Consider the following 23,636-nt stretch of genomic DNA (forward strand, 5'->3'; position numbering starts at 1 on the left):
TCCAAGTCATTTTACCCTCTTCCCTTACTTTACTGTTTCTTTATATGCTTATTTTATTTCTTTCAAATGCATATCTGCTACAGACACTTTGTATCTGAAGCTTTCAAAAAACTTCTATTATATTTTAGCACCATTACAGAAACATACATAATTAAACACAAAATAAAGCAGCTGTTATAAGGCTAATAAGAGTAAACTAAACCAAAACTCTTCACTGACCTTTCTGGAACTAACAGAAGTCTTAATTTTGTTGAACTACTGCTAGCTTTTCATTCACGCCAGACCAAACAGCCAAAACAGTCTTCATTGCTGTAGTACAAACAGGTCTTAAGGGAGGTTAGAGTTTTTATACCTTCCCATCAGGCACCAATAGTCCTTAAATACCCTGAACAGCAGCACCTGGGCTGTCTTGCCCATAAGCCTAACTGGGAGTGCTATTTGAGTTCTGCCCTAGGCCTTGTTTGTGCTGCCAGGAGCAGTGAGATTGGAGCTGCTCTAATAGCGAGGGATGAGCTAACAACAACTATAGTGCAGACAGGGCTGTGTCCTTACTAAGCAGCTCCCAGCAGTGTTTGGATAGGGCTGGTTTCTGTTGCTTAATGACCACCAAACAAGGTAAGTTAATGAGCCAGCTCTGATGCCAGTCTAGGGAGTGAGTCAGAACTGGCAGGGGATGTGCTGGGTACCTGCCCAGGCAGGGGCTAGGTGCTCAGGCCTGAGCCCACCTGCAAGATGCCTTATGCTGTGATGAAAGCTGTTACCCTACCAGATACAAAGAGGTGGCATCCAAGAGACTGGGAAGAGGGAACCAGGATGAAGAGCTTATTGTGTAAAAAAACAGGTATGGGTTTAAACCTGAGCACTGCAAGGAGCAAATGACCTGTGTTGCTGAAAAAGGTGTGTGTGCCCCCTTCATCACTCTTACGCTGCTTTCCCCACCCCCCATGCACTGTGCCTGGTCTCAGCACAAGGATGAGCCCCCGGTGCACCTGACCACTGCTGCTTATCCCCCTCTTCTGCACGTCTCCCTAGCCTGCTACCTGCCCTCTTTGAGGCCGGGCCTTGCCACTGCCGCAGCACCGCGGAGCCTTGTGCCGCGGGCTGAGGTGAATGCGGGGAAGGCAGGTCCTCCCTCCGTCCCCTGCCCCAGCCGGCTGCGGCCGCTGGACCGTGTGCGTGAAGCGGCCGGCCCAGAGAGGAGAGGGGCTGACCGGCGGGCAAGGCTGCCAGGGAGGGCACCCAGGCCCGGCCGGCGGGCGCTGCGGCGGGCCGATCGTTACCGCCCGCTAGCACCGCGCGCTGCGGCTGCCGCGCATGACATCACCGCGCGCGGAGCTCATGCGCCGCCGGGCGGTGCGGCCCCGCCAGCCGCGCGCCCCCCTCCCCGTGCGTGCGTGGGGGCGTGCCGGGGGCAGGGGCTGCCGCGCCGCGCCCGCCGCCCGCCCGCCCGCCAGAGCGCCCGCGGCCCCCGCACCTCGGTGTCCCCCCTCTCCCCCCCCCGCGGCCGGCAGGGACGAGGATGGCGGAGAGCGAGGCCGAGACCCCCAGCACGCCCGGGGAGTTCGAGAGCAAGTACTTCGAGTACAATGGGGTGCGGCTGCCGCCCTTCTGCCGGGGGAAGATGGAGGAGATCGCCAATTTCCCGGTGAGGGACAGCGACGTCTGGATTGTCACCTACCCCAAATCAGGTAGGCGGGCGGGCGGGTCCCCCCCTCCCCTGCCCGGGCTGGGGCTGCCCCAGAGGGAGTGGGCTGGGTGGCGGGAGCGGCTTCTCCTCTTGCCCCGGCTCGCAGGGTAGCCGGCCCGGGCCCGCGGCGGCCGTCCCCGCCCGGCGGGCGGTGCGCAGCGGCGGCGTGCCCCCGCGGGAGGCCGGGGCGAGGCCTGCGCCCTGCCGCCACCCGCGTGTGCGGCAAGGGGCTGCCCTTCGGGCCGGCGGCCCCTGAAGACCCTCGGAGTTGAGGGGACTGCCCGCTCCGGGTCGCAGGCACGGGTGGGGCGTCCCTGCCCTGGGGGGTACCCACCGGGTTTAGATACAAGCCAGCGCCAGGTGCTGCCGCTGGTGGTCCTCGCCTCGGTGGTACCGGTGCCCGCTAGCTGAACTACTCGGGGATAAAGATGCTGCTCCAGGCAAGGGAATTCTCGCTCAGCGTAGATGTGGAAAAGTGGGAACGTATATAGCATGCATACAGATTTCTAATGTGGCATACAGGTTTGCTGTCTGCTCTGCAGCCTTCTGTATTGTGCTCCCGAGGCGGCTGCCCAGATCGTTCTGGGAGAACATGTGCTCAAAGTACGTTCTTGCTGCACTGTCTGAATTACCAGAAATATCTCCTGTTAGCAGTATAAGTGTGGATTTCTCCAGTAAATGCATCCTTTGGCTGTTTTATACCATTCGAGTGTCTGCTTTTAATATATTTCTTGACTTCTTATCCTCTCCATTTCTAAGCAAAAATGTTTAAACAGAATTAACATGGATATAGTGCTGCCTGCAAAGAGGCAGTCAATATGGTAGCCTTGTAACCCACCTGATAAAACCAGATAGACTGTTCCTTATTAAGCACATTCTTGACTGACTTTATCCTGACAGTAAGATCTCTTTCTAGAAAATTCAAAGTCCTCTGGAGATAACAGATGCTAGCTCTGTAAATACCCTTGTAAAATGATGCTTCAGTATTGTAGGTTTCTGACTTATTTCATTGTTTGTTGTATGAATGGCTAATGCTTTTCAATTTCTTGGTGTGCTGTTTCAAACATATACATGTTTTCTACAATGCAGCATCTATTATGTTATCATTTCTAAGGCAGTTTCAAGTATTTGTCTTCACATTTTTTTGATATTTCATTACTAATGATGCTTTTAAAGACTGGCTAGAGCTTGATAGATGCATACATTAGAGAAGGGATAGTATATAGATGGATGGCCCCTAAAATGCTAGGATTAGGAGCAGACAACTACATCTTTATTGTTCTTTTAAACTGTGGTCTTAAAGATTTATAGCATGCAGCAGGAACACTATTTAATTCTTCCAGTTTTAAGATTTTGGTTTTGTGAATCTGGGTTACAATGTTCCTGTGTTGGTATCGCACCCCAAGTTCGTATTGGTGGATCATTAAATATCCTCAGCTAACCTTAGTTTCCAGCTGCCAGGCACAATATAGCTAATACATCAGCTGGCAACAGCTTAGTTTTGATGGCTATACAGTTGGCTGTGGAAAGCCAGCTTGCATAATCATATTTAATTTGCGATTTTGTGAATATAGCAACATCATATTAGGTCTCTTGGGGCCCCAGCTGAGGCCAGTGACAGGGAACTGTCCACTTACAAAATTAGTGGCAGTGCTTGCTACAAGAGGATTTACTAACAGTCACTGTGGAAGGAGGAAGATTGAGAACTGGGGCACTGAAGCTGAAGGTACAGTGTTGTGTGGAGGAGCTGGGGGAACAGCCTTGGGATCAAAATAGGTGCCATAGTATTTTACTTGCCAGGAAAGAGACTACTTAGGTCTTGAGGAATCCCATGTCCTTGTCATGGGAATAGGCTCTAGACAATAATAACGTCTGCAAGCTCCACCTTTAGGTAGCCTGAAGTCTACTGAGACCCTTGGAACTTGTTTTGTCATCTGATCCTACATGGCTTACAGCTCAGTGCCTTATTTAGGGCTTCTGAATCAGTTATCAAAGGGTCTGCTGACTAGGGACAAGCATGTCAGTAGAAATTAGGCTGCCTTAATATGGTTCCCATTGGTTGAGCCAAGGTCATGAAGGAAGTTTACAGCAAAGCCAGAAATTAAATCCAGAACCCCAAGCTCCTCTGCATTACCTTAACTACAACTTCATCTTCCTGTCTCTCAGTAGCATTGACAAAGATTTTTCTGTTTACTGGAGCTAATCAGAATTTTCATAATGTTGCTGTAATCAAAAAAGTCAGCTTACAAAACAGATTTCATGCACAAAATATAATTATTTGGTGTGAAATACTTTGGCTTTTTTTGGTAATCTTTAAAGCTAAAACATGATTGGGACCACTTATCTAGTTTCTGTTAATAAATTACATCTGAACAAAACTTCAAGAATATTTTTGACAACAGAATTTTAGAAAAAGGAAAATGCACCGATGTCAGATAGGTTCAATGGAAAACTTTTTTGTTGTTCTTAAGGAGATCAGTTTTGTTCAGTGTTTCACCAGCTCTCCATCTGCTCAAACTGTGGAAAACACACAAACGAGTCCGTCTGCTAGATGTATGAGAGGCCAGAGCTTCTAGCTCTTACTGAGCCCTATGCTACAATCTAATAGCAGAAGGCTCCATCAGTAGCTGTTGACCGTATGTTGGTTTACCTGGCAAAGAAAATACGTAAGTGGCTTATAGGGTCAGGACTGCTTCAGTAATCCTAGGGACTGATGAAGTAGTATGTATGCCATTTTGAAGACATTATACTCTGCAAGACTAGACAATACAGCCCTAAACATGTGAAATGGAGATAGTGCTTGGAAATAGTTACAGATATTGGTAAATTGGGAGTGACCCAGGAAAAAGCTGGTCCAATAATGGTGGAAAGTTGAATGTACCAGTGGCCTTACTGGGAATAATTTAATAAGCCTAATGGAAAATGACTGTGCTTAATGTGATTTCTACTGATGGGTGGCTAAATAATGATGCTCCTTATATCTTTAATTATTCTTAACACCTGTGTCCAATCAATGGTAACAGCTTTTAGGAGCTGCTGGACTAGGAGAAGCTTATGCCTAAAACCCAGAGGCTCATTTAGACATGTAAGTATGTGAATGTGCATATATGCTTATACATATGCATACGGTAGAAGTGTAATTACAGAAAACCTTTTTATCATGATGCATAATTTAAAATCAGGTGTTATACCACTTGAAGAAATGAAGTCACAAGTTTCATCTTTCATGTAACTTTGTAGTGTAGAATGGGCAGGCTGAGTGGGACACACTGAGATTTACAGTAGCTGCAAATGTAAAATGGAGTACCATTATCTATAGAATTAAATAATTGGAGCTCACGCACCAGATTGCTTCACAGATAAGATACAGATGCAACATTCACAGGAAACACTGTGCCTCTGTTACAGCTTTCCTTGAACCCTCTCATACCGTGGGCTTTTTGTGCTCTACTTGAAAATTAAAATTCTCCTCTATGAACTTAAACTACAGAATTAATGAATAAGCAAATTCTTTCATGGTATTCCCTCAGTCACCATGCCAAGAGCTAGATTAGCTGTCTGTTAAGGTCAATGATTTCAGTGGAATTAAATCAGTCCCTAAAGTGTAGTATTGAGTCCAGGTTCACTTAGTATTTTGCTGTGTCTTACGATGCTAACCCCTGACTGTACATGATCTGTCCATTTGCTTTACTCATAAGTGTTGTACAATAGCTCTCAATACCATCTTATATCTGTTCTGAATGAATATGCATTTTGCGTTCTTGGGTCAAAGCCCACAAATTAATGCCTTTTGCAAAACTGGTAATTTGAGAAAGTGAGCTATTTACATTAATAATGAAGCTGTCTGTCCCATGTTGATTATTTTGCCAAATCATTTTCTGGAGTTCTGTGTGGGAAAATGTCAGTTGTTGGGCAAATATCAGCTTCAAGTCCAGCTAGTTCATGAGAACTATTGCGTTTAGTGCCAGACAACAGGTAAGAAAAGCAAGTGCTGGATATGGCCTTTATCTGTCTGGAGGTGTGCTTTTTATAGATAGCATTTTGAATTTTCCTTGCAGCACTGGATTTTTATAACTACCCATTAGCTTGTAGGGAATATGATGGCTGACTCTAGGCCTTTGGCTTAATGAAGTGCCGACAGTGAATTCACGGATCGGTTCAAGGACAGCTTTCCTGTGTATACATTCATTGAGTTCTCCTCTTTCTAATTCTTTAACACTTACCTCCGGCATTATATGAAATCAACCAGAGAAAGTTAAATTGAGTTGTCCATTATTTTATTTGCTTAAAAGATTCTGTATGTACAGAAGAAGGTCATGCTTCTCATTGCATCTGTTGAAGTGCGTTGCACGCATTGTGGGTTTTCTGTCTCCTCCTGTTCTGTGTGCCTCTCCCACTGCATGCATACCACTCTTTTATCCTCTTCTATTTCCAGCACTCCTGAATCCAGCACCTGCTCTTGCTGGGACACTGGTATGCCCCAGTCCCTTCCCTGGCTGATGGGAGGAGCTCTGTTCATCACTCTGTCTGTCCCCTTTCTCTGTCACATGTCAGAGTCTCTGTTTGCATGCTTCCATGGCCCATTTCCCTCGTATTATAATCCCTGTTAATCTTTCCATGCCAGGGACACTATGTGCCCAAGGGTTTTCTTCTGTTATGGGGAAACAGTTGTTTGATCCATTGACCATTACAGCAGTGACAGTCACAGCTGCTGGGCTGTGAACCAGACACAGAGGGTATAATGTAAACCCCACTTTTCTTGTTTGTCTGATTCTCCACTAAAATTAATAGACTTCTGCTCATCAACATCTAGAATATTCTTTAATCAGACTCAGCACTCAAAAGTTATTACACTTAAGGCAAAGGGAGGCTTGAACGGTTGGGGATGTAGACACATGTAGCTTTTCTTTGTCTGTGAAATTGGTTTAAGGATTTCTTATCTGTGGCCTCTTTCTTCCCCTTCACCTTCCAATCAGTCTTAGCTGTCTGTGGGACCATGTTATAAAAACATATTGGCAAAATGTCTTAAGAAATACACCATAAAGAGAATGTACCAAATGACTATGCCTTCTGTGAAATCTTGCTTTGTTTGTCTTGTGCAATCCTACCCTTCACGTTTTCTGCAGACTATAAAAATCTCTTGGCAGTGAGGTTATATTTACCGGTAAGATTGGTTTCTGGTTCTTTAAGCATTATTGTACTGCACAATAATACTCTTACTCAATATAAAGAGTATTATTGCTTGACTAAGATTACGTGGCTATGCATGACCTATGCTTGCAGGGCTGTCCTGCAGTCTGTGGACATCTAACCCACCAGCTAACATATCTGCAGTTAACTGCCGTAGCAATCAGTGGGTAGGTGGCAGGTCTGCACAGAGCTATGTTGATTGAATATTATGTCAGGGAATCACTGTGCCTGTGTCCTCTGTTACCTGCCTGTAAGCATACCCCCGTTATGGCTTGGTAAGTTGTACTTTTTCAGTGCCCTGGCTTGCTGCCTAACTAGCTAGCATGTACTAGTGGCCTCTGCATGATGGGACAGACTGATAAGCCTAAGCACAAGGAATCCAATTCTTCCCACCTACCCAGATATGCATAGGTCCAGCACTCCGGACAGTCAGTCCTGATTTGCGCAGTCATAAATGAGAGGAGAATCAGACTGAAAGGTTGCCCAGGTTGTGGGAGTTTCTGGGCTGGGAGCTGTCAGACACAGTGATGTGAGGCAGCTGTCGTGGATTGCAGAGGTTTACCCTGGGAATGGCAAGTCTGAGATGGCCTTATGCCATTGTAGCTAAGGCTCCTCAGGGAACACAAGCATCCACATGGATGTTTGTGTGTTAAATTAGTTGACTTGCCTTAATTTACAGTGTTCTCACATGGAACTCCTCCCAAGAGTTTTGTTGGTATTTTTTTGTAACAACAGTTTTGCAGTTGCAGGAGCTAGATTCTGCTATTCTGGATTTATAGTCCTATTCTCTTTGCAGGATTTTGGTGCCTTGAGCTTAATCCATTTTCATTTAAAGAATGAATGTAAATGTTAGTGGCCCAGGGCCATGCCTCAAGAAATCATGAGGTTGGCTTAAAAATCAAGAGATTTTTACATGAAATACATTTGGGATTCTTTTCCTTTGACCTCTGTTTTTTGAGGCAATATTATGCACACCTACAGGCTCTTCCCTGTGGCATGGAACGACAGGAAACCTCTCTTAGTTTCATGAATGTGGATGAACAAGGTAATGTCTTTAAAATCAGAATATGCTATTTAACTTTTTCTCTTTTACAATGATATCACAGTCACTTGGTTTCTCTATCTTAAGTAATTTGTAAAGCTCAGATATGTTCTGCTTTAATGTGATATGAACGTGCATGGGTTCTCATACCAACTGGCCACAAAGAATGGACTTCTTATGCAAACAGAAAGGGACAGCAAACTGCATTGGGTGATGGAGATATGTTTTGTGATCTGTCCTTTTAGGGACTGATGTACAGGGTCCATATTTGAATCTGATTTCATGCTCTTAGTGACTGAAGTCATGTTCCTTCCACCAATTAGAAGAGTAAATACTCTGCTGCTTAAACTCGCTCCATTGAGGACCACTTGGGTGCAGAAAGTAACACCTGTAGACAAGTGTTTCTGGGGGTTAGGGCCACTGGGTTCCTGTGCTTTGAAAATCCTTTTGAAATGAGTCTATCTTTTGTTTTATTTATGTATAGCTCAAAATACCTTCTGGTATTGACTCAGTCTGAAATACTGCTAGGTGAAGAAATGATAAATAAAAACATCAAATAATAAGTAATTGAAGACAATGTTAAGTTTGCCACTGTTGCATTTGACTTGATTTCAGTGGGAGTAGAATTGAATAGGTCCTTATGTGGCTCAAACAGGAAACAAAGGTGGAGAAGAAAAATCTGTTAAGGAAAACTCATTTTTTATTATCTAGCTAGCAGTATTTCTCTCGTGAGCCTTTTATCAAACCAGTGAAGAGGTGTTATTAGAGACAGAACAAATGGTTCAGAAAAGGAAGAATTCTCCAGAACAAATGGTTCAGAAGAAGAAGAATTCTCCAACTACCTAGTAGGTTTTGCTGGGTCTTTTTTAAATGTAACATAATTGCTTCCCTGCTGTGAAGTAGTACAAAACTCAAGCAACTTGCTTTTTGAAAGCAGGCTCAGGGAAAAAAAGAAAAAAGGTTTTACCCTGTGTAAAAAGTGTATTCTGGACATGTGAAATCACTATTGACTGCATTAGATGATGATGACCTCAAAGACTAAAGAATTAGAAAATGATGTAAATCAGCCAAACCCAACAGCCAGTCATTCTCATTTCATGTTAATGTTCATCTTTCATAGTGAAGATATTAATAAAAGGAAGCAAAATGCTTAAACATTGGACTGAATTAGATAAAGCACACATCATTTTTCATTCTTACTATGCAGTCTTTTATTAAATGAAGACTTTTCTCTTGTTGGGTACAGTGGGGATTCATACACCCTATGCTGAGGCGGAAGGAACTACCCCCTGTATTGTCCCATCAGTGCTGCTTTAGAAGTGATGTGATGTTTGCTACACTGGGCATGTGATATGACTTTTTGGCTAGAGATTCTGTGACCTTGGATAAGTCATAATCTTTTTGTCTATGTCTTCCACTGGAGGCATGTGGATGTATTCTCTACCAGAATTTTTCATGTGTAACGACAAGAAATTTTCTTGGACAAAGAGTGTCACCTACCATCTATATTTTTATAGAGAAACTAGCAAATTATGGCTCTGAAATGGAATTAAGCAACTAGGTATTAAAGCTGAGCACATAATAATGCTAGTATGTAGGAATGTGTTTTTCCCCTCAGTGGGAGGGAGCAATGAACAGAGGATTAATAACGTGAAGCACCCAGCATCTCATCACTTTGACCCTATTCAGAGTTTCTGTAACACCTTGGAGAATCCAGGAAGGTGGGGCACAAGAGCTGAAATAATTATGGTTCTGTATACCTAAGTCTTTTACAGACTCTTACAAAAGAAATAAACCATTTATGTCATGTGTTAATCCTGTAATATATTGCAGATTCAGAAGCCAGAGAAGTGTTTTGCTGTGTGTGCACGCAGACAAGACAACATGGCAGAGGAAATGGTCTATCATTATAACATCTCAGCCAAATTGGGCTCTAGGCTTAGGAAAGCCACTGTGAGGGGAGTGAAGGGGTACTGAGGAACGTCAGGAAGGAGGCATATCGCAGGGCTGAAAGTATATAGGAGAGGCTTAGCTACCTAAGTCTGAGGCAGTGGCTGAGATAGTAAAGGATAAAAAGTAAAAGGAGCAGCTCTGGAGAAACAACTGAGGAGGGATTTTTGTCACTAAATGCCAAAATCCATCTATAATTTAAAAAATGCAAGCTGATTTCATATGCTTTTACCCACCTGCTGTTTATAGTGCAGGATGTGAAGGCCATCATCCTTTATAAGGCTGCGAGTTCTAGATGATGTCTGATGACATTTGATCACCATAAGGGATAGAGACAATGGTCCTGAATTGGCCCTTCACTGCATTCACTGCGTGAGTAATAAATTCATCTAAGGCAACAAAGTGAGACAAGCGTGAAGCAGGTGAGATGAGAATCGTGTTCAGAAGACACACGCTGACTACACATGCAGCAGTCCAGATTTGGCAGTACGTTTGCTGCTTTGCAGTGTCCTGTTGATGCGAGGCAATCAAAAACCCAGGTTAACCATCCAGTTAAAAGCCTGTTTACTGCTGATCAGGGTTGCCAAAGTAGCACAGAACAGCTACAGGCATTGCTAAAATTGGATTGCTCTAAGCATATATAGCTGAAGTGCACATTAATAATGATCAATGTCAGTGCTTCTATTGGATCACCAGTGCTTTCTGTCAGAAATAGTGTGTTCTCTTAAAGGATTTTGCTGCAATACTGAGAAAACCCATGGTGATATAGATTGACTGATCCCCTTTTATACTCCCAATTAGATCTATTTCCATTTCTAATTCTGAAGAGCAGCAATAGAAATAGAATAGAAATGGCTGTAGTTTGCCTAAAACTGCAATTCAGCAGACGGAGGGAATGTGTGCTAAATACGAGTGGGGGCATAGGTACCTTGCAAAGAATGGTTTTGCTTAGGGCAGCTATAATTTGAGGGGGATTCTGTTTGAGACAAAATGCTTTACTCCCTTGCCTTAGACAACCAATAGCTGACTAAATAGGCTGCGTAGTTTCATGTATAGAGGGTAAACAATGTTTCTTGAAATTCTGAAACAAAAATGTGCTGCTTTTCATTTTTTTTGCATGTCTAACTCTTACCTGCAATGGTTTCACATTATACTATTGGTGTGCTGCCTTCTTGCAATTTAACCACCTAATATATGGTTGTGGTTTAACCCCAGTCAGCAGCCAAGCACCACGCAGCCGCTCCCTCACTCCCCCTCCCCCGCTCCCAGTGGGATGGGGAGGAGAATCGGGAAAGAAGGTAGAACTTGTGGGTTGAGATAAGAACAGTTTAATAACTAAAGTAAAATATAATACTAACAATAATAATAATGAAATATAATAGTAATGAAAAGGAATATAACAAAAAAAGGGCAGGGGGAAAAAAAGGGGAAAAAAAAAAAGTGATGCACAATGCAGTTGCTCACCACGTGATGCCAGAGCCATAATCTGTTCCTCCCGGCCAGCTCCACCCTGTTTATATATGGGGCATGATGTTCCATGGTATGGAATATCCCTTTGGCTAGTTCAGGTCAGCTGCCCCGGCTATGCTCCCTCCCAGCTTCTTGCACACCTGCTTGCTGGCAGAGCATGGGAGACTGAAAAATCCTTGACTTAGGATAAGGCTACTTAGCAACAACTAAAACATCAGAGTGTTATCAACATTATTCTCACACTAAATCCAAAACACAGCACTGTACCAGCTACTAAGAAGAGAGTTAACTCTGTCCCAGCCGAAACTAGGACATATATGCAAATGCACATTAATGTGTAGGCAGGTTTTGCCTAACAATTTTCCTGGAAGGGATTGAAACTGAGGCATAGAATTGCATTTTGAGTAGTGACAGACATCTTCTGAAATGTGCTTACCATATGGGGAGAGGAACATGTTCGCAGCAAAGGGTATGAGAACTACCTCAACACAAGTTTCTGATATGGATGCTGTATTGTCTCCTGCCTGTCTCCTGATCCTATTTCAATCAGCAGAGCTCACTATGAGGCTCTGCATTTAGCCACAGACCATATTACAACTCTGTAGAACAGAACACAGAAAGTTATATAGTTGTCCTAGAAATCAGTGGTGCTAAGGGTAACAATGCACTTCTCTTCAACATAATGAAGTCCTTGAGAGTGTTTTTAAAAAACAATGACTTGTTGTTACAGCAAAGTTCTTTTCTGCATTGTTCTCCTTGGTACAGTGTTGTGTCACTTGTATGAAAATGAAGGGAAATTAGACACAGTGGGGGGACTTTCTGTTGGAGATTAAGTGAGCTCCTGCTGAGGTAACGTATGATGCAATTCAGGCATGTTTTTGATAGAGGCTCTAAAAGGTTGGGAGAATAGGAGTGCAAGAGGAAGCAGGAGGGCAGGATACAACTGAGGTAAGATTGGGATAAGGGCATGTATCTTCTTCTGTATGCTCCAGAGAGGAGGTGAGATTTGAAAATTTGCTAATACACCTTTTGCCCATTGCTATGAGGAGGTACCATTGTTAGTTTACATGGCCAAAGTTTGCCAGAGAATTTTTTGGTGTTTGAGACAGAATCTGCCCTGTAGCATATATTAGCCAATAAAAGTACTCTTCCCTGTGAATTACTGTCCTGTTGGCCAACCCTTTGGTATGACTGCATGATCCTACATGCTCGCACTATTGTCATGAAAGGCATGGATTCTCTCAAATTGGTCATGAGGATGTCCATCAAAGGGAGGAGCCTGGGGAAAGAAGGTAACAACTGAATGTACTGGATTGACTTTAGACCTGGTCAACCGTGAGTAAGTGTGGGAAGGGTGAAAAGGGATGTGATTCTGTCAGATAGTTGGGAAGGGAGCAGGCAGGCTTGTCTGTTATTTTCATGTTCCTGACATGTTATACTATACATTTTTTCTTTTTGTTTTAGCATGATAGGTGGTGTGCTCTCTTATACCATGGGAGCATGTTTGATTGGCAAGTAGAAACTGAAAGAAACAAATAATCTAAGGGTATGGGTAGATGTCCTCTTTCAAAAGCATCTGCGCTAGTGCTGGATGTTAGTGTCTTTAGCCTACTGTTTGTCATTTCTCTTAAAGAACCACCCACAGAGTATTTTGTGTGGATGCATTCTAGTTTGTCCTAGGCAAAATTTGCTAGGTGAGTTGATGCCAAAAATAGAAACTCCTTAAGCTAATTTGGCTGATTTACTTAAAATTAAATTGGAGTAACTTCACACAAACTGCTCCATTGGTGATACCTGGTGCAGACATGATGAGCATCCATAGACATGGACATATTTTACGAGCCCAGCTAAAGCTTGAAGAGAAAATACTTTTCCCTTTGAATATCTGATACCAAGAAATACCAGTTACCAACCAGTATCAGCTGTCAGTGAAGGACCTGTAACAAAATCTGGGACACCTAGATATGATGAAATCACGGATGTGGAGACAAGCATGAAGACGCAAATAATGACTCTTCAATCAGAAGGCAGATAAAGACAAACTCGTGGCTTGTTATTTTTAATTGCTAGATTTTGAGCAATCTGTGGACCTGACTCATACTTCTCAGAGCTGTTAGTATACTATTTACCTAGTCCTTGCTGCAGGGCATGTATGGATGTTGTGGCTTAAGAGGGATAGAAAAGAAACACTTTTTGCCCTAGCTGTCCTCAACAAGAGGCCTTTGCTTGCGGACCTCTGCCTGCTGGGACAGATTGGGGTAGCAATGGGTTAGATGTAATGGTTAGGGAGTATGTGACTCTTGAGCTATTTTTCTTCTGGTTTTATAAAGTCTGAAGTAGGCAACATAGAAAATCCAGTTACCTGCTTCACCATGGCTACACTAGTAAACTAGTACTATAGAGAGGCTCCAACAGGCTGTCATCCGTGCTAGTTCTTTGCTAGCATGTTCCCTGACAGTTTCACTCTCTCCTAGACAGTGTGCTTCCCAGCATGGTGTGGGAGATAACTGGAGCCGGGGTCTGTTCCCAGGAAGCTATGGATGAGGCTGCCTTGCTTTGGGAAATCGATCTCTGTGGATGTGGGTTCAGCTGTCCCACATCCTCCCAGAGAACAGGCCCTGGTGTGTTTTATTTACTAGTGTTGCTCCAGCTTTAGGATCCAGCATGCTCAAAAGTGTCAGTAGCCCTTTTTCTCCAAGATGCTTCTGTTGGTGTTAGGTGTGAAACATACTGCATTGCCTGCCTTGCTGTATGGAAGTGGAGATGCCTCAACAGTTGGTGTCTGGTCTGAGATGCACTGTGGTCAATTCTACACTTTTCATCCTGTCCTCTATTGGATAGTTAGTGTGCTAATGTAAGGGAGAATTAGGACTCAGGCTGTTTTTTAAAAATAGTCCTAAAGCATTAGCTGAAAATAACACTGTTTTGTAACCAGTTCATTAAAGCAGTGCTTTAGGATACTGTATTATACATAGTAGCAATAATTCTATGGATAATACATGTATGTAAACAGTTCAGTGACAGCTTTTTTTACCAAACAGAAAGTACATTTTAGTCTTAAATAGAATACAGTTTTCATAGTTTGCTGTTTACAGCCTCTGGTGAAACATGTTCAAAACACAACTCAGACCTAATGGACCCATGTCTGCATTCTCTGATGTAAGTCTAGTGAAAGACAAGCAGGATTTAGCCTGTTGGTTTTGTTTAAAAAGCCAGTAGCTGCAAGTGGAAAAATAAACTGATTAATAACTCTAAAAATCCAAGACTCTGCTTACTGAATGTTACTGGAAATCATGCAGTTAACAGTTGTTTTAAATCCAATCTTACTTAAGCTGTTGCCATCAGTTTCAGAAGACCTGGATTCAGTTTCCTCATGTTCCACAGAGTCCCTTGACAGGTCACTATTGAACTTAGGGGCATTTAGGCCATGTAAAAGGGGCATTAATCTTAGAGGATGAGTATTCAGTCCTTTCTGAAAATTGGGCCCTCTAAGACATATTTAATTGGTCAGTCAAAAACATTGGCAATATAACATCACAATTTCAGCCTTTATTCTGAATCCTGAGTCTCATCTAGGAATAGAAGAATTGGAAAATACGGTATCAAGGTGTATACATTATTATTAAAACCCTAATTGATAATGAAAATCCCTATTCTTAAGCCAGTTGGAATTCCAAGATGTAGGAGAACTTGAACATACGGACCTCAAAAGGAGATATTTTTATGGTTTGGAAATTGTTTTCTTCTAATGGAAAAAATCTAATTTTCCTTCCACTGTTGTAGGGTGAAGATGAATCTGTCATACTTCCCTGCAGATATACACTGAAATTGGTGAAAGGGGAATGAGCGTGCAGGCAATTAGAACAACTATGTGGGGAATCGCTTTACAGCACTTGATAGGCCAATCTGACAGCTTTAGCAGCCCTCATTTTTAATGAGCACTTACCTCTACCAATGCTGTAAAAAAATTATGAGTCATAATGGGTCCATTGCATTGTATTAGCTGAAACTTGATCAAGCATTGGTAGATCAAACAAAGTGCAACTAATTGGGAGTGCTAGAAGGCTGTTAATACTAACATTAGTATTTCTTTATTTTATTTTTCCATGTGGTTTCCAAACAAAGGGTGAATAAAAGGAATATGCCAAAGACCTTTGCGTCCTTGAGCTGCAGGTTTGTCCCATGTTAGCTGATATGGAGGGGAGAAAACTGAAATAAACTACATTAGAAACCATGTAGGGAAGCAAAATTTCACAGGAAATTTTATGGTTTTATATCTGCCACTTCACTTGAACAAATCTGTGAGGTTTGGTGGCTGCATGGGAGTGTGCCAGTGGCCAGAAAGTAGAGAGAAGAGCCAGAGAACAGTTGCACTGAAGAATATTTCTCCCTCCTACAGAGACTAATTTGACATTAAAAAACATCTAATGCATAGAAGCAGAAAGGAGTAGCTGTGGCGTTTCAAAGTTTTGGCTATCTTGCTATGCTGTCTGGTTGCTGCTGCAGCAGTTACTGATAAGCAGAGGCAGTATGGCCATGAACTGACTTTGCCATTGTTGCTGAGGCATTGGCCATGAAAAAGGGTAGTAATGAAGAGTTCCCAATCATCACAGGGGCTGCTGTAGGCATGATAGGATTCTTAATGAGTCGTGATTTCTGTGCATCATTAGGCACTACAGAAGAGGACAGTGCAGCCCAACTAGCACACTTTCAAACTGCTGTGACTGGGCTGCTTTTGTACATGCTGTTATACAGAGTAGAAATGCAGGTTCACAGATAATTTAAAAGGCTCTCCTAAAAACCTGCAAATTCTGGCAGTAGCTTATCACGGCTGTTTCCCATCCCATCTCTTTCCAGATACTGTGTGATCAACTGGAACACGCTATTTTCTCCTGAGGCGTATTGACATAACAGAAGAGCTTGTCAGGGAAGAGCATTTCTCATGTACAGTGCACTGAAGTTCCTTGGATGCTGACTGGCTCCATTTTAGTTGGAATTGGATACACATAAATGAATTCCACATCTGTTTTGGCAATATGACCTTGGAGGTAGCAGGGCGAGCAGTCTTCCTCCAGGATGAAATGTGGATCTGCTGCAGCTGGAAGAAGGAAGGGTAGAATTGCTGTGTACTTATGAATGTTACATCTGGTGCCTCATGCCCAAAGGCTGACAGATTAATCCTGTTTGTCAGTGACTGTGTACTCTTTCTGTACTATCCTAAATGAGGCATGCACGTACATGCACATGCATTCAGCAACACAAGGAGAAAATGATGGGAAGTACTAGAGATGCACAAGATCCACTGATTGTCTCCAAGAAAAACCTTGGCTTCATATGTATACACGCTAGCTTTTCCACTTAATGACCTAATCCTTTAATTTCACTTAAAAAGTGAGTAACCCTCATGTGACAAGAAATCATTGTTGGCAGCCAGGCCAGAAATCTAGGGAGTATAAAGATAAGCTCTGCATCTTTTTTTTTTTTTTTCTTTAGCTTCCTTCATCTTTTTCTTCTCTCCAACAAGTATCATCATTTTCCCTTTTACTAAGAAAGTTTCTGTGACATTTAGATCTGGCCAAGTTTTGTGATAGACTGGGATTATCAGAGGTTATTCCCATAATCTCCTTTGAAAATCTCAGTTTCAGCAATTTACTGTAGCTTCCACCCATAAAATGGTGGATCTTGAACATCTCCACAGACATCAGTTTAAGTCAGTTGGTTCAAATGGCCAATTTCTGTATGCTTTATATGCAGATGGGGAATCAAGGGCTAAAGCAGAAGACTCACATTCACCTCCCACAGCGGCAAATTTAATAAATTCTGCTCGCACCAGTCTAGGCTTGGGCCTCTCATCAGATGCATAGGTACAGTACCCCACTTTGTTTGGCTTTCCAGCCAGATGGTGTTCCCAGGGGCTGGAAAATCTTGCCTTAGCAGCTACGTGTGGAATTTGGGCTGCCATTTGTCTGTTGCTAGGTTAAACCATCATTTCTAAACGAAAAGAACATTCAGCTTTGATATCTGTAATTTAACTGAAGTTGTTTTTAATCCTACTAGAGATGTGAGGAGGTTATATATATCTAATTATATATATATATAAAGTCTTTTAGCTATTTTTTTTTCTTTTTGAACAAATAAGCATGGGGTGTTTCAGTTTTTTTTAAAACAGGAGATCAGGTCGATGATAATTTTTTATATGGCACTCTTGGGAATGTGTGTGTGGGATAAATGATAACTGATTAAGGGTGGCAAGTTAACAAATCACAGTTCCTTCAAAAGTTAAATCTCTAGTTTTCATTTGCATTAAGACCCTGAAAATCCTAAACAGAGTAACTTGAGTGCTAATGTGGAAAAAAATCAGGCTGATATAGTGAGTGACAAAACCGAAACCTAGCACAGAGTTCATGGATGGGAGAAATCAGGATCAATGGTCCTACTGCAGGTGTAGGGAGGAGAAATTCTAACCTGCTGGATGGCCAGAAGCCAGATGTCTAAACTGTCAGCTTGCAATCCTCCCCTTTGTAGAAGACAGATTGCAAATACTGTTTGTTGTGTGAATTGGAATAGGATGCTGGAATATGTGCAGCACTACATACATAACTACAGTAATTTGTGTATGTGCATGCTAATAATTAGCACTGAGGTTCACAGATTTAAAGGACTGTTTTAAAGAACCTGTACTTAATGGAGATTTTTGTTTTTCTGCCTTGAGTACCTGCCATGTGCCCAGCATTACTCTTTCAATGAATCACTGTTTTTGATGGAAGCACATTTAGATGAAGACTTCTGAGCTTCCAAAGGCCCACTTCCTTCTGAATCAGAACCCTTCTTTCCCATGCCTTCTGCATTAGTATCTCATTTCCTATCTCTGCAGTGCTCCATGGATCTGCTAGCAATCGAGCCAAGTCTAGCGCATGGCCACAGGTCTGAGCAGAACTAGGTAAGGCCATGGGGGCTGTGCTCCCTGGCCCTCACCTCCTGCTTACCTGGTGGACTTTGTGGAGAGCTGGTAGGGAACATGCTGCTCTCCTGAAGATTCAGTATAGTTCTGCCTCACCCCTGCGGCCCTTCTGTATTCAGAGGCACAATGGAGATGGCTTCTTTTTGCCTAGAGAGCAGCTGAGTAACGAAAAATTAGGAAGTCCTGGTGGTGCTGTTTATCCCCATACAGTTATTCCTTTTGCTTTCATGGAACAAAGTCGCTGTAATAGCATTTTTCTTTGCAGGCGGAATTGGAAATACAGAAATAAATTATGGAGAACCAGGGTGTCTCCTGTCAGAATAAATATTTAATGAGAACAAGGGTTGTGCTCATTCAGAGTCACAAGGACTGATACCGAAGTACTATATGTATGTTAATTTTAATGTATAAAATATATGCTTGGACTTAAAAATGCAGAGTGAACAGCCTCAGGGGCAAATGTGTATTAAGCCTGTGACAGCTGTCTCTGTGGGTGATGATAATGTAAAAGTTTCTTTTTTTTCCAAACCATTTTAATTTACCCACCAATCCATCAGGAAACAGAGGAATCTTAAAGTATTTACTCTCCAAAGCAATTCTTGGAGGCGTGTGTTCTTTCATGTTGTATCCAGACCGTGTTCGCTCTAACCAGCCTCTGAAGTACATCAGCTTTTTTTAACTCTTCCTAGCTCACATTAGAAAATATCCGAATAATGATACACTAGTTTTCTTTTTGTTGGAACAACGTACAGAATTTGTACAAAACATGTCTGTTAGTGTGTACAGTCATGCTAGTTAACATGAATTAAGTAGTGACTGTTACAAGTTACTTGCAATTTACAAGTTATTTTCAAGTTAAAACGGGAATGAAAGGCATGAGATCAGACTTTGCAGCTCATCTTTCCAAGGACATGGAATGTTGAGGCGGGCTTGGGCTTTGTAAAGAGTTCTGGAACAATTACTCATTCCTTTAGGCAACACGAGAGAGAGAATAAATCCCGGTCTCATTTTCCTTACCACTCACAACTCTTAAATAATTGGTCTATCTGTTGCAGTATCCAGGATGTCCCATGCCCATGTGACTTGTCATCTAAACTGAGGGGTCCCTTCCCTGCTAGCTTGCTTTGATCTCTCCTCATTCTGTTCCTCCATCTCACCAAAGCCCGTGCCTTTCTCTTCATAAGCCTCCGTCAAATATCTCTGAATCTTTGTTTGCCTGTTTTGAGGGTTTCCTACCTGCCTGAAGGTAAAGTCATTTGAAATAGTTTCCCTGTTCAAACTTCTATTTGGAATACCTATTAATTTTCCAAAGCGCAGTCTTTAAGGCTATAATATTTAATGGTTGCTTTGTAAATGTCCTCAGACTGGAGAGAGATACGTAATTGGGGCCTTTAAAGCTTATGATAACTCGCTATGCATTGATGCATTCAGTGGTTTATCCAGTCCATAACATGGAGGTATAAATAGACTCTCAAATCATTGCATAACAGTAGAATTGCCTACAATTTAGAATTCTGGCAGGGGCAGTCTCCCAGTACGGCCGCTAATGCATTTTGTGAACTTGGATGATCTCCGTCTGCCTAATTTTTTTCATTTCTAAAATGGAAATAGTAGTATTTTGCCTAGCTAACATTCACAGGAGAAAAACTTTTTTAAAATGCTTTCCAATTCACAGGTAAAATGATTGGGAGACAGAAACGTATTTAAATTATTACTGAAGAAAAATCTCAGGCCTTTTACATGAAAGGAGATCTTCCTGTGTTTAAAATAAAACTAAGGCAGCAGACATGCTACATTAAAACAGTAGTTACAGACTTAGTTCACAGCAGACTGTTAAGGACAAAAGTTATCATTATTTCTATGTCTAGGTCTCCCTGTATATGCTTCTGTTTAGATAAGAACTGTAATACAATCTGTTCTCTTTCATTGTTTGGTTTATGCAGGCACAGGCTTGCTACAGGAAGTGGTATATCTAGTGAGTCAGGGAGCTGATCCAGATGAGATTGGACTAATGAATATAGATGAACAACTTCCAGTCCTAGAGTACCCTCAGCCTGGTCTGGACATCATCAAGGTACAATTTATTGCAAAGAAAGTCTTTCAGCATTTGGTTTTCCTTGGTTCCATATTTATCACTTCATTTCATCCTGTGTCCTTGTCCTTTTCATCACTGGACTTGCTCAGTTTGTTGGAATGATTCAGAGTATTATTAGGTTATTTTAAAATTGTTTTTATTAAGCTTTGTTATACTCTATTTAATGCTTTAGATGTTTCTCCATGTCCTAAATATCTTGGCAGTGGGTTTTCTGAATAACAGTTCCAGGCCTCCCTTGCTTATGTAAACAGAAGCTGTCCAAATGAGGCAAATTTGCTTTGAGTTTGCAAAAGAGGAACTACAAATACAGAGATCTATAGATCTGTAGACCCACTGCTCTGAATTTACACATCTAAATCCTTAGAGACCCAGGATCTGTGGATCTACAGACTCTGTAGGTGTAGTTTGAGGAGTTTGGAATATTCTGCATGAAATGACTTCCACACTATTAAGAATCACTCAGAGACTAGTGGCATGGCATATAAGTGTGATCTTGTCATTGCTGTAACTACTTCTGATATAGGCATATCTTGGAATGATTAGCCAAAATACTGGGCTCCATCCTATAACAGCTACAGTGCTTGTTGAATTGAGCTAGCTAAGGCTGGCACTGATAGATTTAAGCTGCTTCTGCAGCATCAGCCTACTTTAGGCTGAGCGTATTTAGGGATCAGAGGTTGGTTTTCTTTTTCATCTCTATGACGCCTAGTCCAATGAGACCTCAGTGCTACCTTGATGCAAATAAGTGGTGGCAATAGTGAGAGGTTTAGTTTGAGATTACACATTGTTACCTATACTATGTGCTAGCAACTTGATCCAATATGGATTTATGCAGTTTTTAACTACTAGAAGATGATTTGTGTCATAAGACAATTTTGTCTCAAATTATAGAAAAATACTCTGTTTGAAAGATGTTCATACACTCAGATAAACCTTTGGACTGTCTGGGCCTAATTCTGAGGATAAAATAAATTGCAGGACTAAGATTTTGAAGTGAAGTTAGGGGTAGGGTTTTCAGAGCTTCTAATATTTCTCAAGGAGTTTTAGTGGAAGCATTACTGGAAACAAAGTTAGTTTGATGCTAAGAATCTTCAACTATTACACTGTCTTCCTGAGAAAGTCCTACAAATGGAAGTACTTTGAAAACAAAACGGGAAAAAAACCCAACAAAAACCCCCAACACATTATCCAGCCTTTTGATATTTTAAAAACAGATGTAACTCCCTGACCTAATTTCTAGTCCCAGACCCCTATTAATTTAAGAAGTGAATTTGTGAATGTGACTCAGTATAGTAAAGGGCTTTAAGTATGACAGTTCAGGACAGCTCAGGATGTGCCAAAAACTAATGCACAATAAGAAATGTTTCTGTCTGCTTTATTTTAGGAACTGACATCTCCTCGTCTCATCAAAAGCCACCTACCATATCGGTTTTTGCCTTCGGACCTCCATAATGGCAATTCAAAGGTAAAAATGAAATTAAATCATGTTTGTTTAACTATATTGGCAGCAGTTGTTTAAGTGCTTTGGGAAAACGGTGGGGAAAAAGCTTTCAATAAGATGATTTTTTTTTCACCCCCCCCCCCGTCATAGGTAATATACATGGCTCGCAACCCCAAAGACCTGGTGGTGTCTTATTACCAGTTTCACCGCTCCCTAAGGACCATGAGCTACAGAGGAACGTTTCAGGAGTTCTGCAGAAGGTTTATGAATGACAAGTGTAAGGAGCTGTTCTCTCTGCACGCGCTGTTACACTTTTATTTTCATCTCTGCATTCCTTCTGCAAGTACAGAAATGAACTGGATAAAGGTGCATTTGTTTTGCATATACAGCAAGGAGGTTCCTACAGATAGTGCTGCGTGGACTTAGATTTGTCCATGCAAACTATGGCCATGCCTTGTAAATAATTGCCTTACAATATTCAACCCCATGGGCCTCAGCAGTGTTCCACTTAGCTCAGGCAAAACTCTGGTCTACTCTTCTAAAATTTAGTTTGCAAGTGTCCTGGTTTCGGCTGGGACAGAGTTAACTTTCTTTTTAGTAGCTGGTACAGTGCTGTGTTTTGGATTTAGTGTGAGAATAGTGTTGATAACACGCTGATGTTTTAGTTGTTGCTAAGTAGCGCTTATCTTAAGCCAAGGACTTTTCAGTTTCCCATGCTCTGCCAGCAAGCAGGTGTGCAAGGAGCTGGGAGGGAGCAGAGCCGGGGCAGCTGACTTGAACTAGCCAAAGGGGTATTCCATACCATGGAACGTCATGCCCAGTATATAAACAGGGGGGAGCTGCCCGGAAGGCGCGGATCGCGGTTCGGGAACTAACTGAGCATCGGTCAGCGGGTGGTGAGCAATTGCATTGTGCATCACTGGTTTTTTTCCCTCCCCCCCCCCCTTCTTTTGTTGCATTCCTTTTCATTACTATTATTATTATATTTCATTATTACTATTGTTAGTATTATATTTTACTTTAGTTATTAAACTGTTCTTATCTCAACCCACGAGTTTTACTTTTTTTTTCCTTTGCTTTCCTCCTCCTCACCCCACTGGGAGGGGGAGGGGGAAGCGGCTGCGTGGTGCTGAGTTGCTGACTGGGGTTAAACCACGACAGCAAGGTACCAGGTACCTTGTGAAAAGTGGTGAATACTCCCAGCATCATTTGATTTCAGTTGTACCTCACTGTTAGCTACTTCTTGGGAGTCTTTCTGTTCCTCAAGGGTTTTTTTTCCTGGTAATTCCTTAAATATTTTTATTTCATCCAAAAACTCAAGGTTTGTCCCTTGCAAGATACCAGTTAGCACACAAAAATCTCTAGTTTGCATGAGACGGATTTGGAGTACATCAGTAAGTTGAAGTAAGCCCCTGTAAGAAGGCAGCTGCAGGCTGCTACTGTCTGAAAAATACACCTCTCTAATGAGAATACAACCACCTGCTTTACAACTACTCATCAGCTGCTCACCCAGTAACTCCTTTGAGCCAGGGCTGTTTCATGACACCCCCACCCACTGTGTTCCCACTCAGGCTGTACTGCCTTAAGTAGCTCTATTGCACTAGCTCAGTAAACTTACAGGAAGGGCAAGTGTTATGGTTTAACCCCAGCCTGCAACTAAGCACCACAGAGCTGCTCGCTCACGCCCCCCCAGTGGGATGGGGGAGAGAATCGGAAGGGTAAAAGTGAGAAAACTCGTGGGTTGAGATAAAGACAGTTTAATAGGTAAAGCAAAAGCCGCGCGCACAAGCAAAGGAAAAT

The 23,636-nt window shown here is 42.3% G+C and overlaps 1 protein-coding gene across 3 annotated transcripts in view; it reads left to right on the forward strand.

Annotated features, from left to right (window-relative positions):
- The first annotated feature begins 534 nt into the window (after positions 1–534).
- Positions 535–23,636, forward strand: part of SULT4A1 (sulfotransferase family 4A member 1) — a 33,018-nt gene continuing 9,916 nt past the window's right edge. For 2 of the 3 annotated variants that reach the window (XR_007768200.1, XM_050915104.1), the window contains exons 1-6: positions 535–615; positions 770–841; positions 1,512–1,688; positions 20,244–20,374; positions 21,780–21,860; positions 21,987–22,113. Coding sequence is in view for 2 of the 3 variants with exons in the window: in XM_050915104.1 (XP_050771061.1) it covers positions 600–615; positions 770–841; positions 1,512–1,688; positions 20,244–20,374; positions 21,780–21,860; positions 21,987–22,113 (604 nt within the window). In the remaining variant the exon portion in view is untranslated. Of the gene's footprint in view, positions 616–769; positions 842–861; positions 898–1,511; positions 1,689–20,243; positions 20,375–21,779; positions 21,861–21,986; positions 22,114–23,636 lie in introns of those variants that run through there. The other variant, XM_050915105.1, reaches the window with a different exon arrangement.

The sequence above is a fragment of the Gymnogyps californianus genome, chromosome 1, assembly GCF_018139145.2.
Source record: "Gymnogyps californianus isolate 813 chromosome 1, ASM1813914v2, whole genome shotgun sequence".
NCBI lineage: Eukaryota > Metazoa > Chordata > Aves > Accipitriformes > Cathartidae > Gymnogyps > Gymnogyps californianus.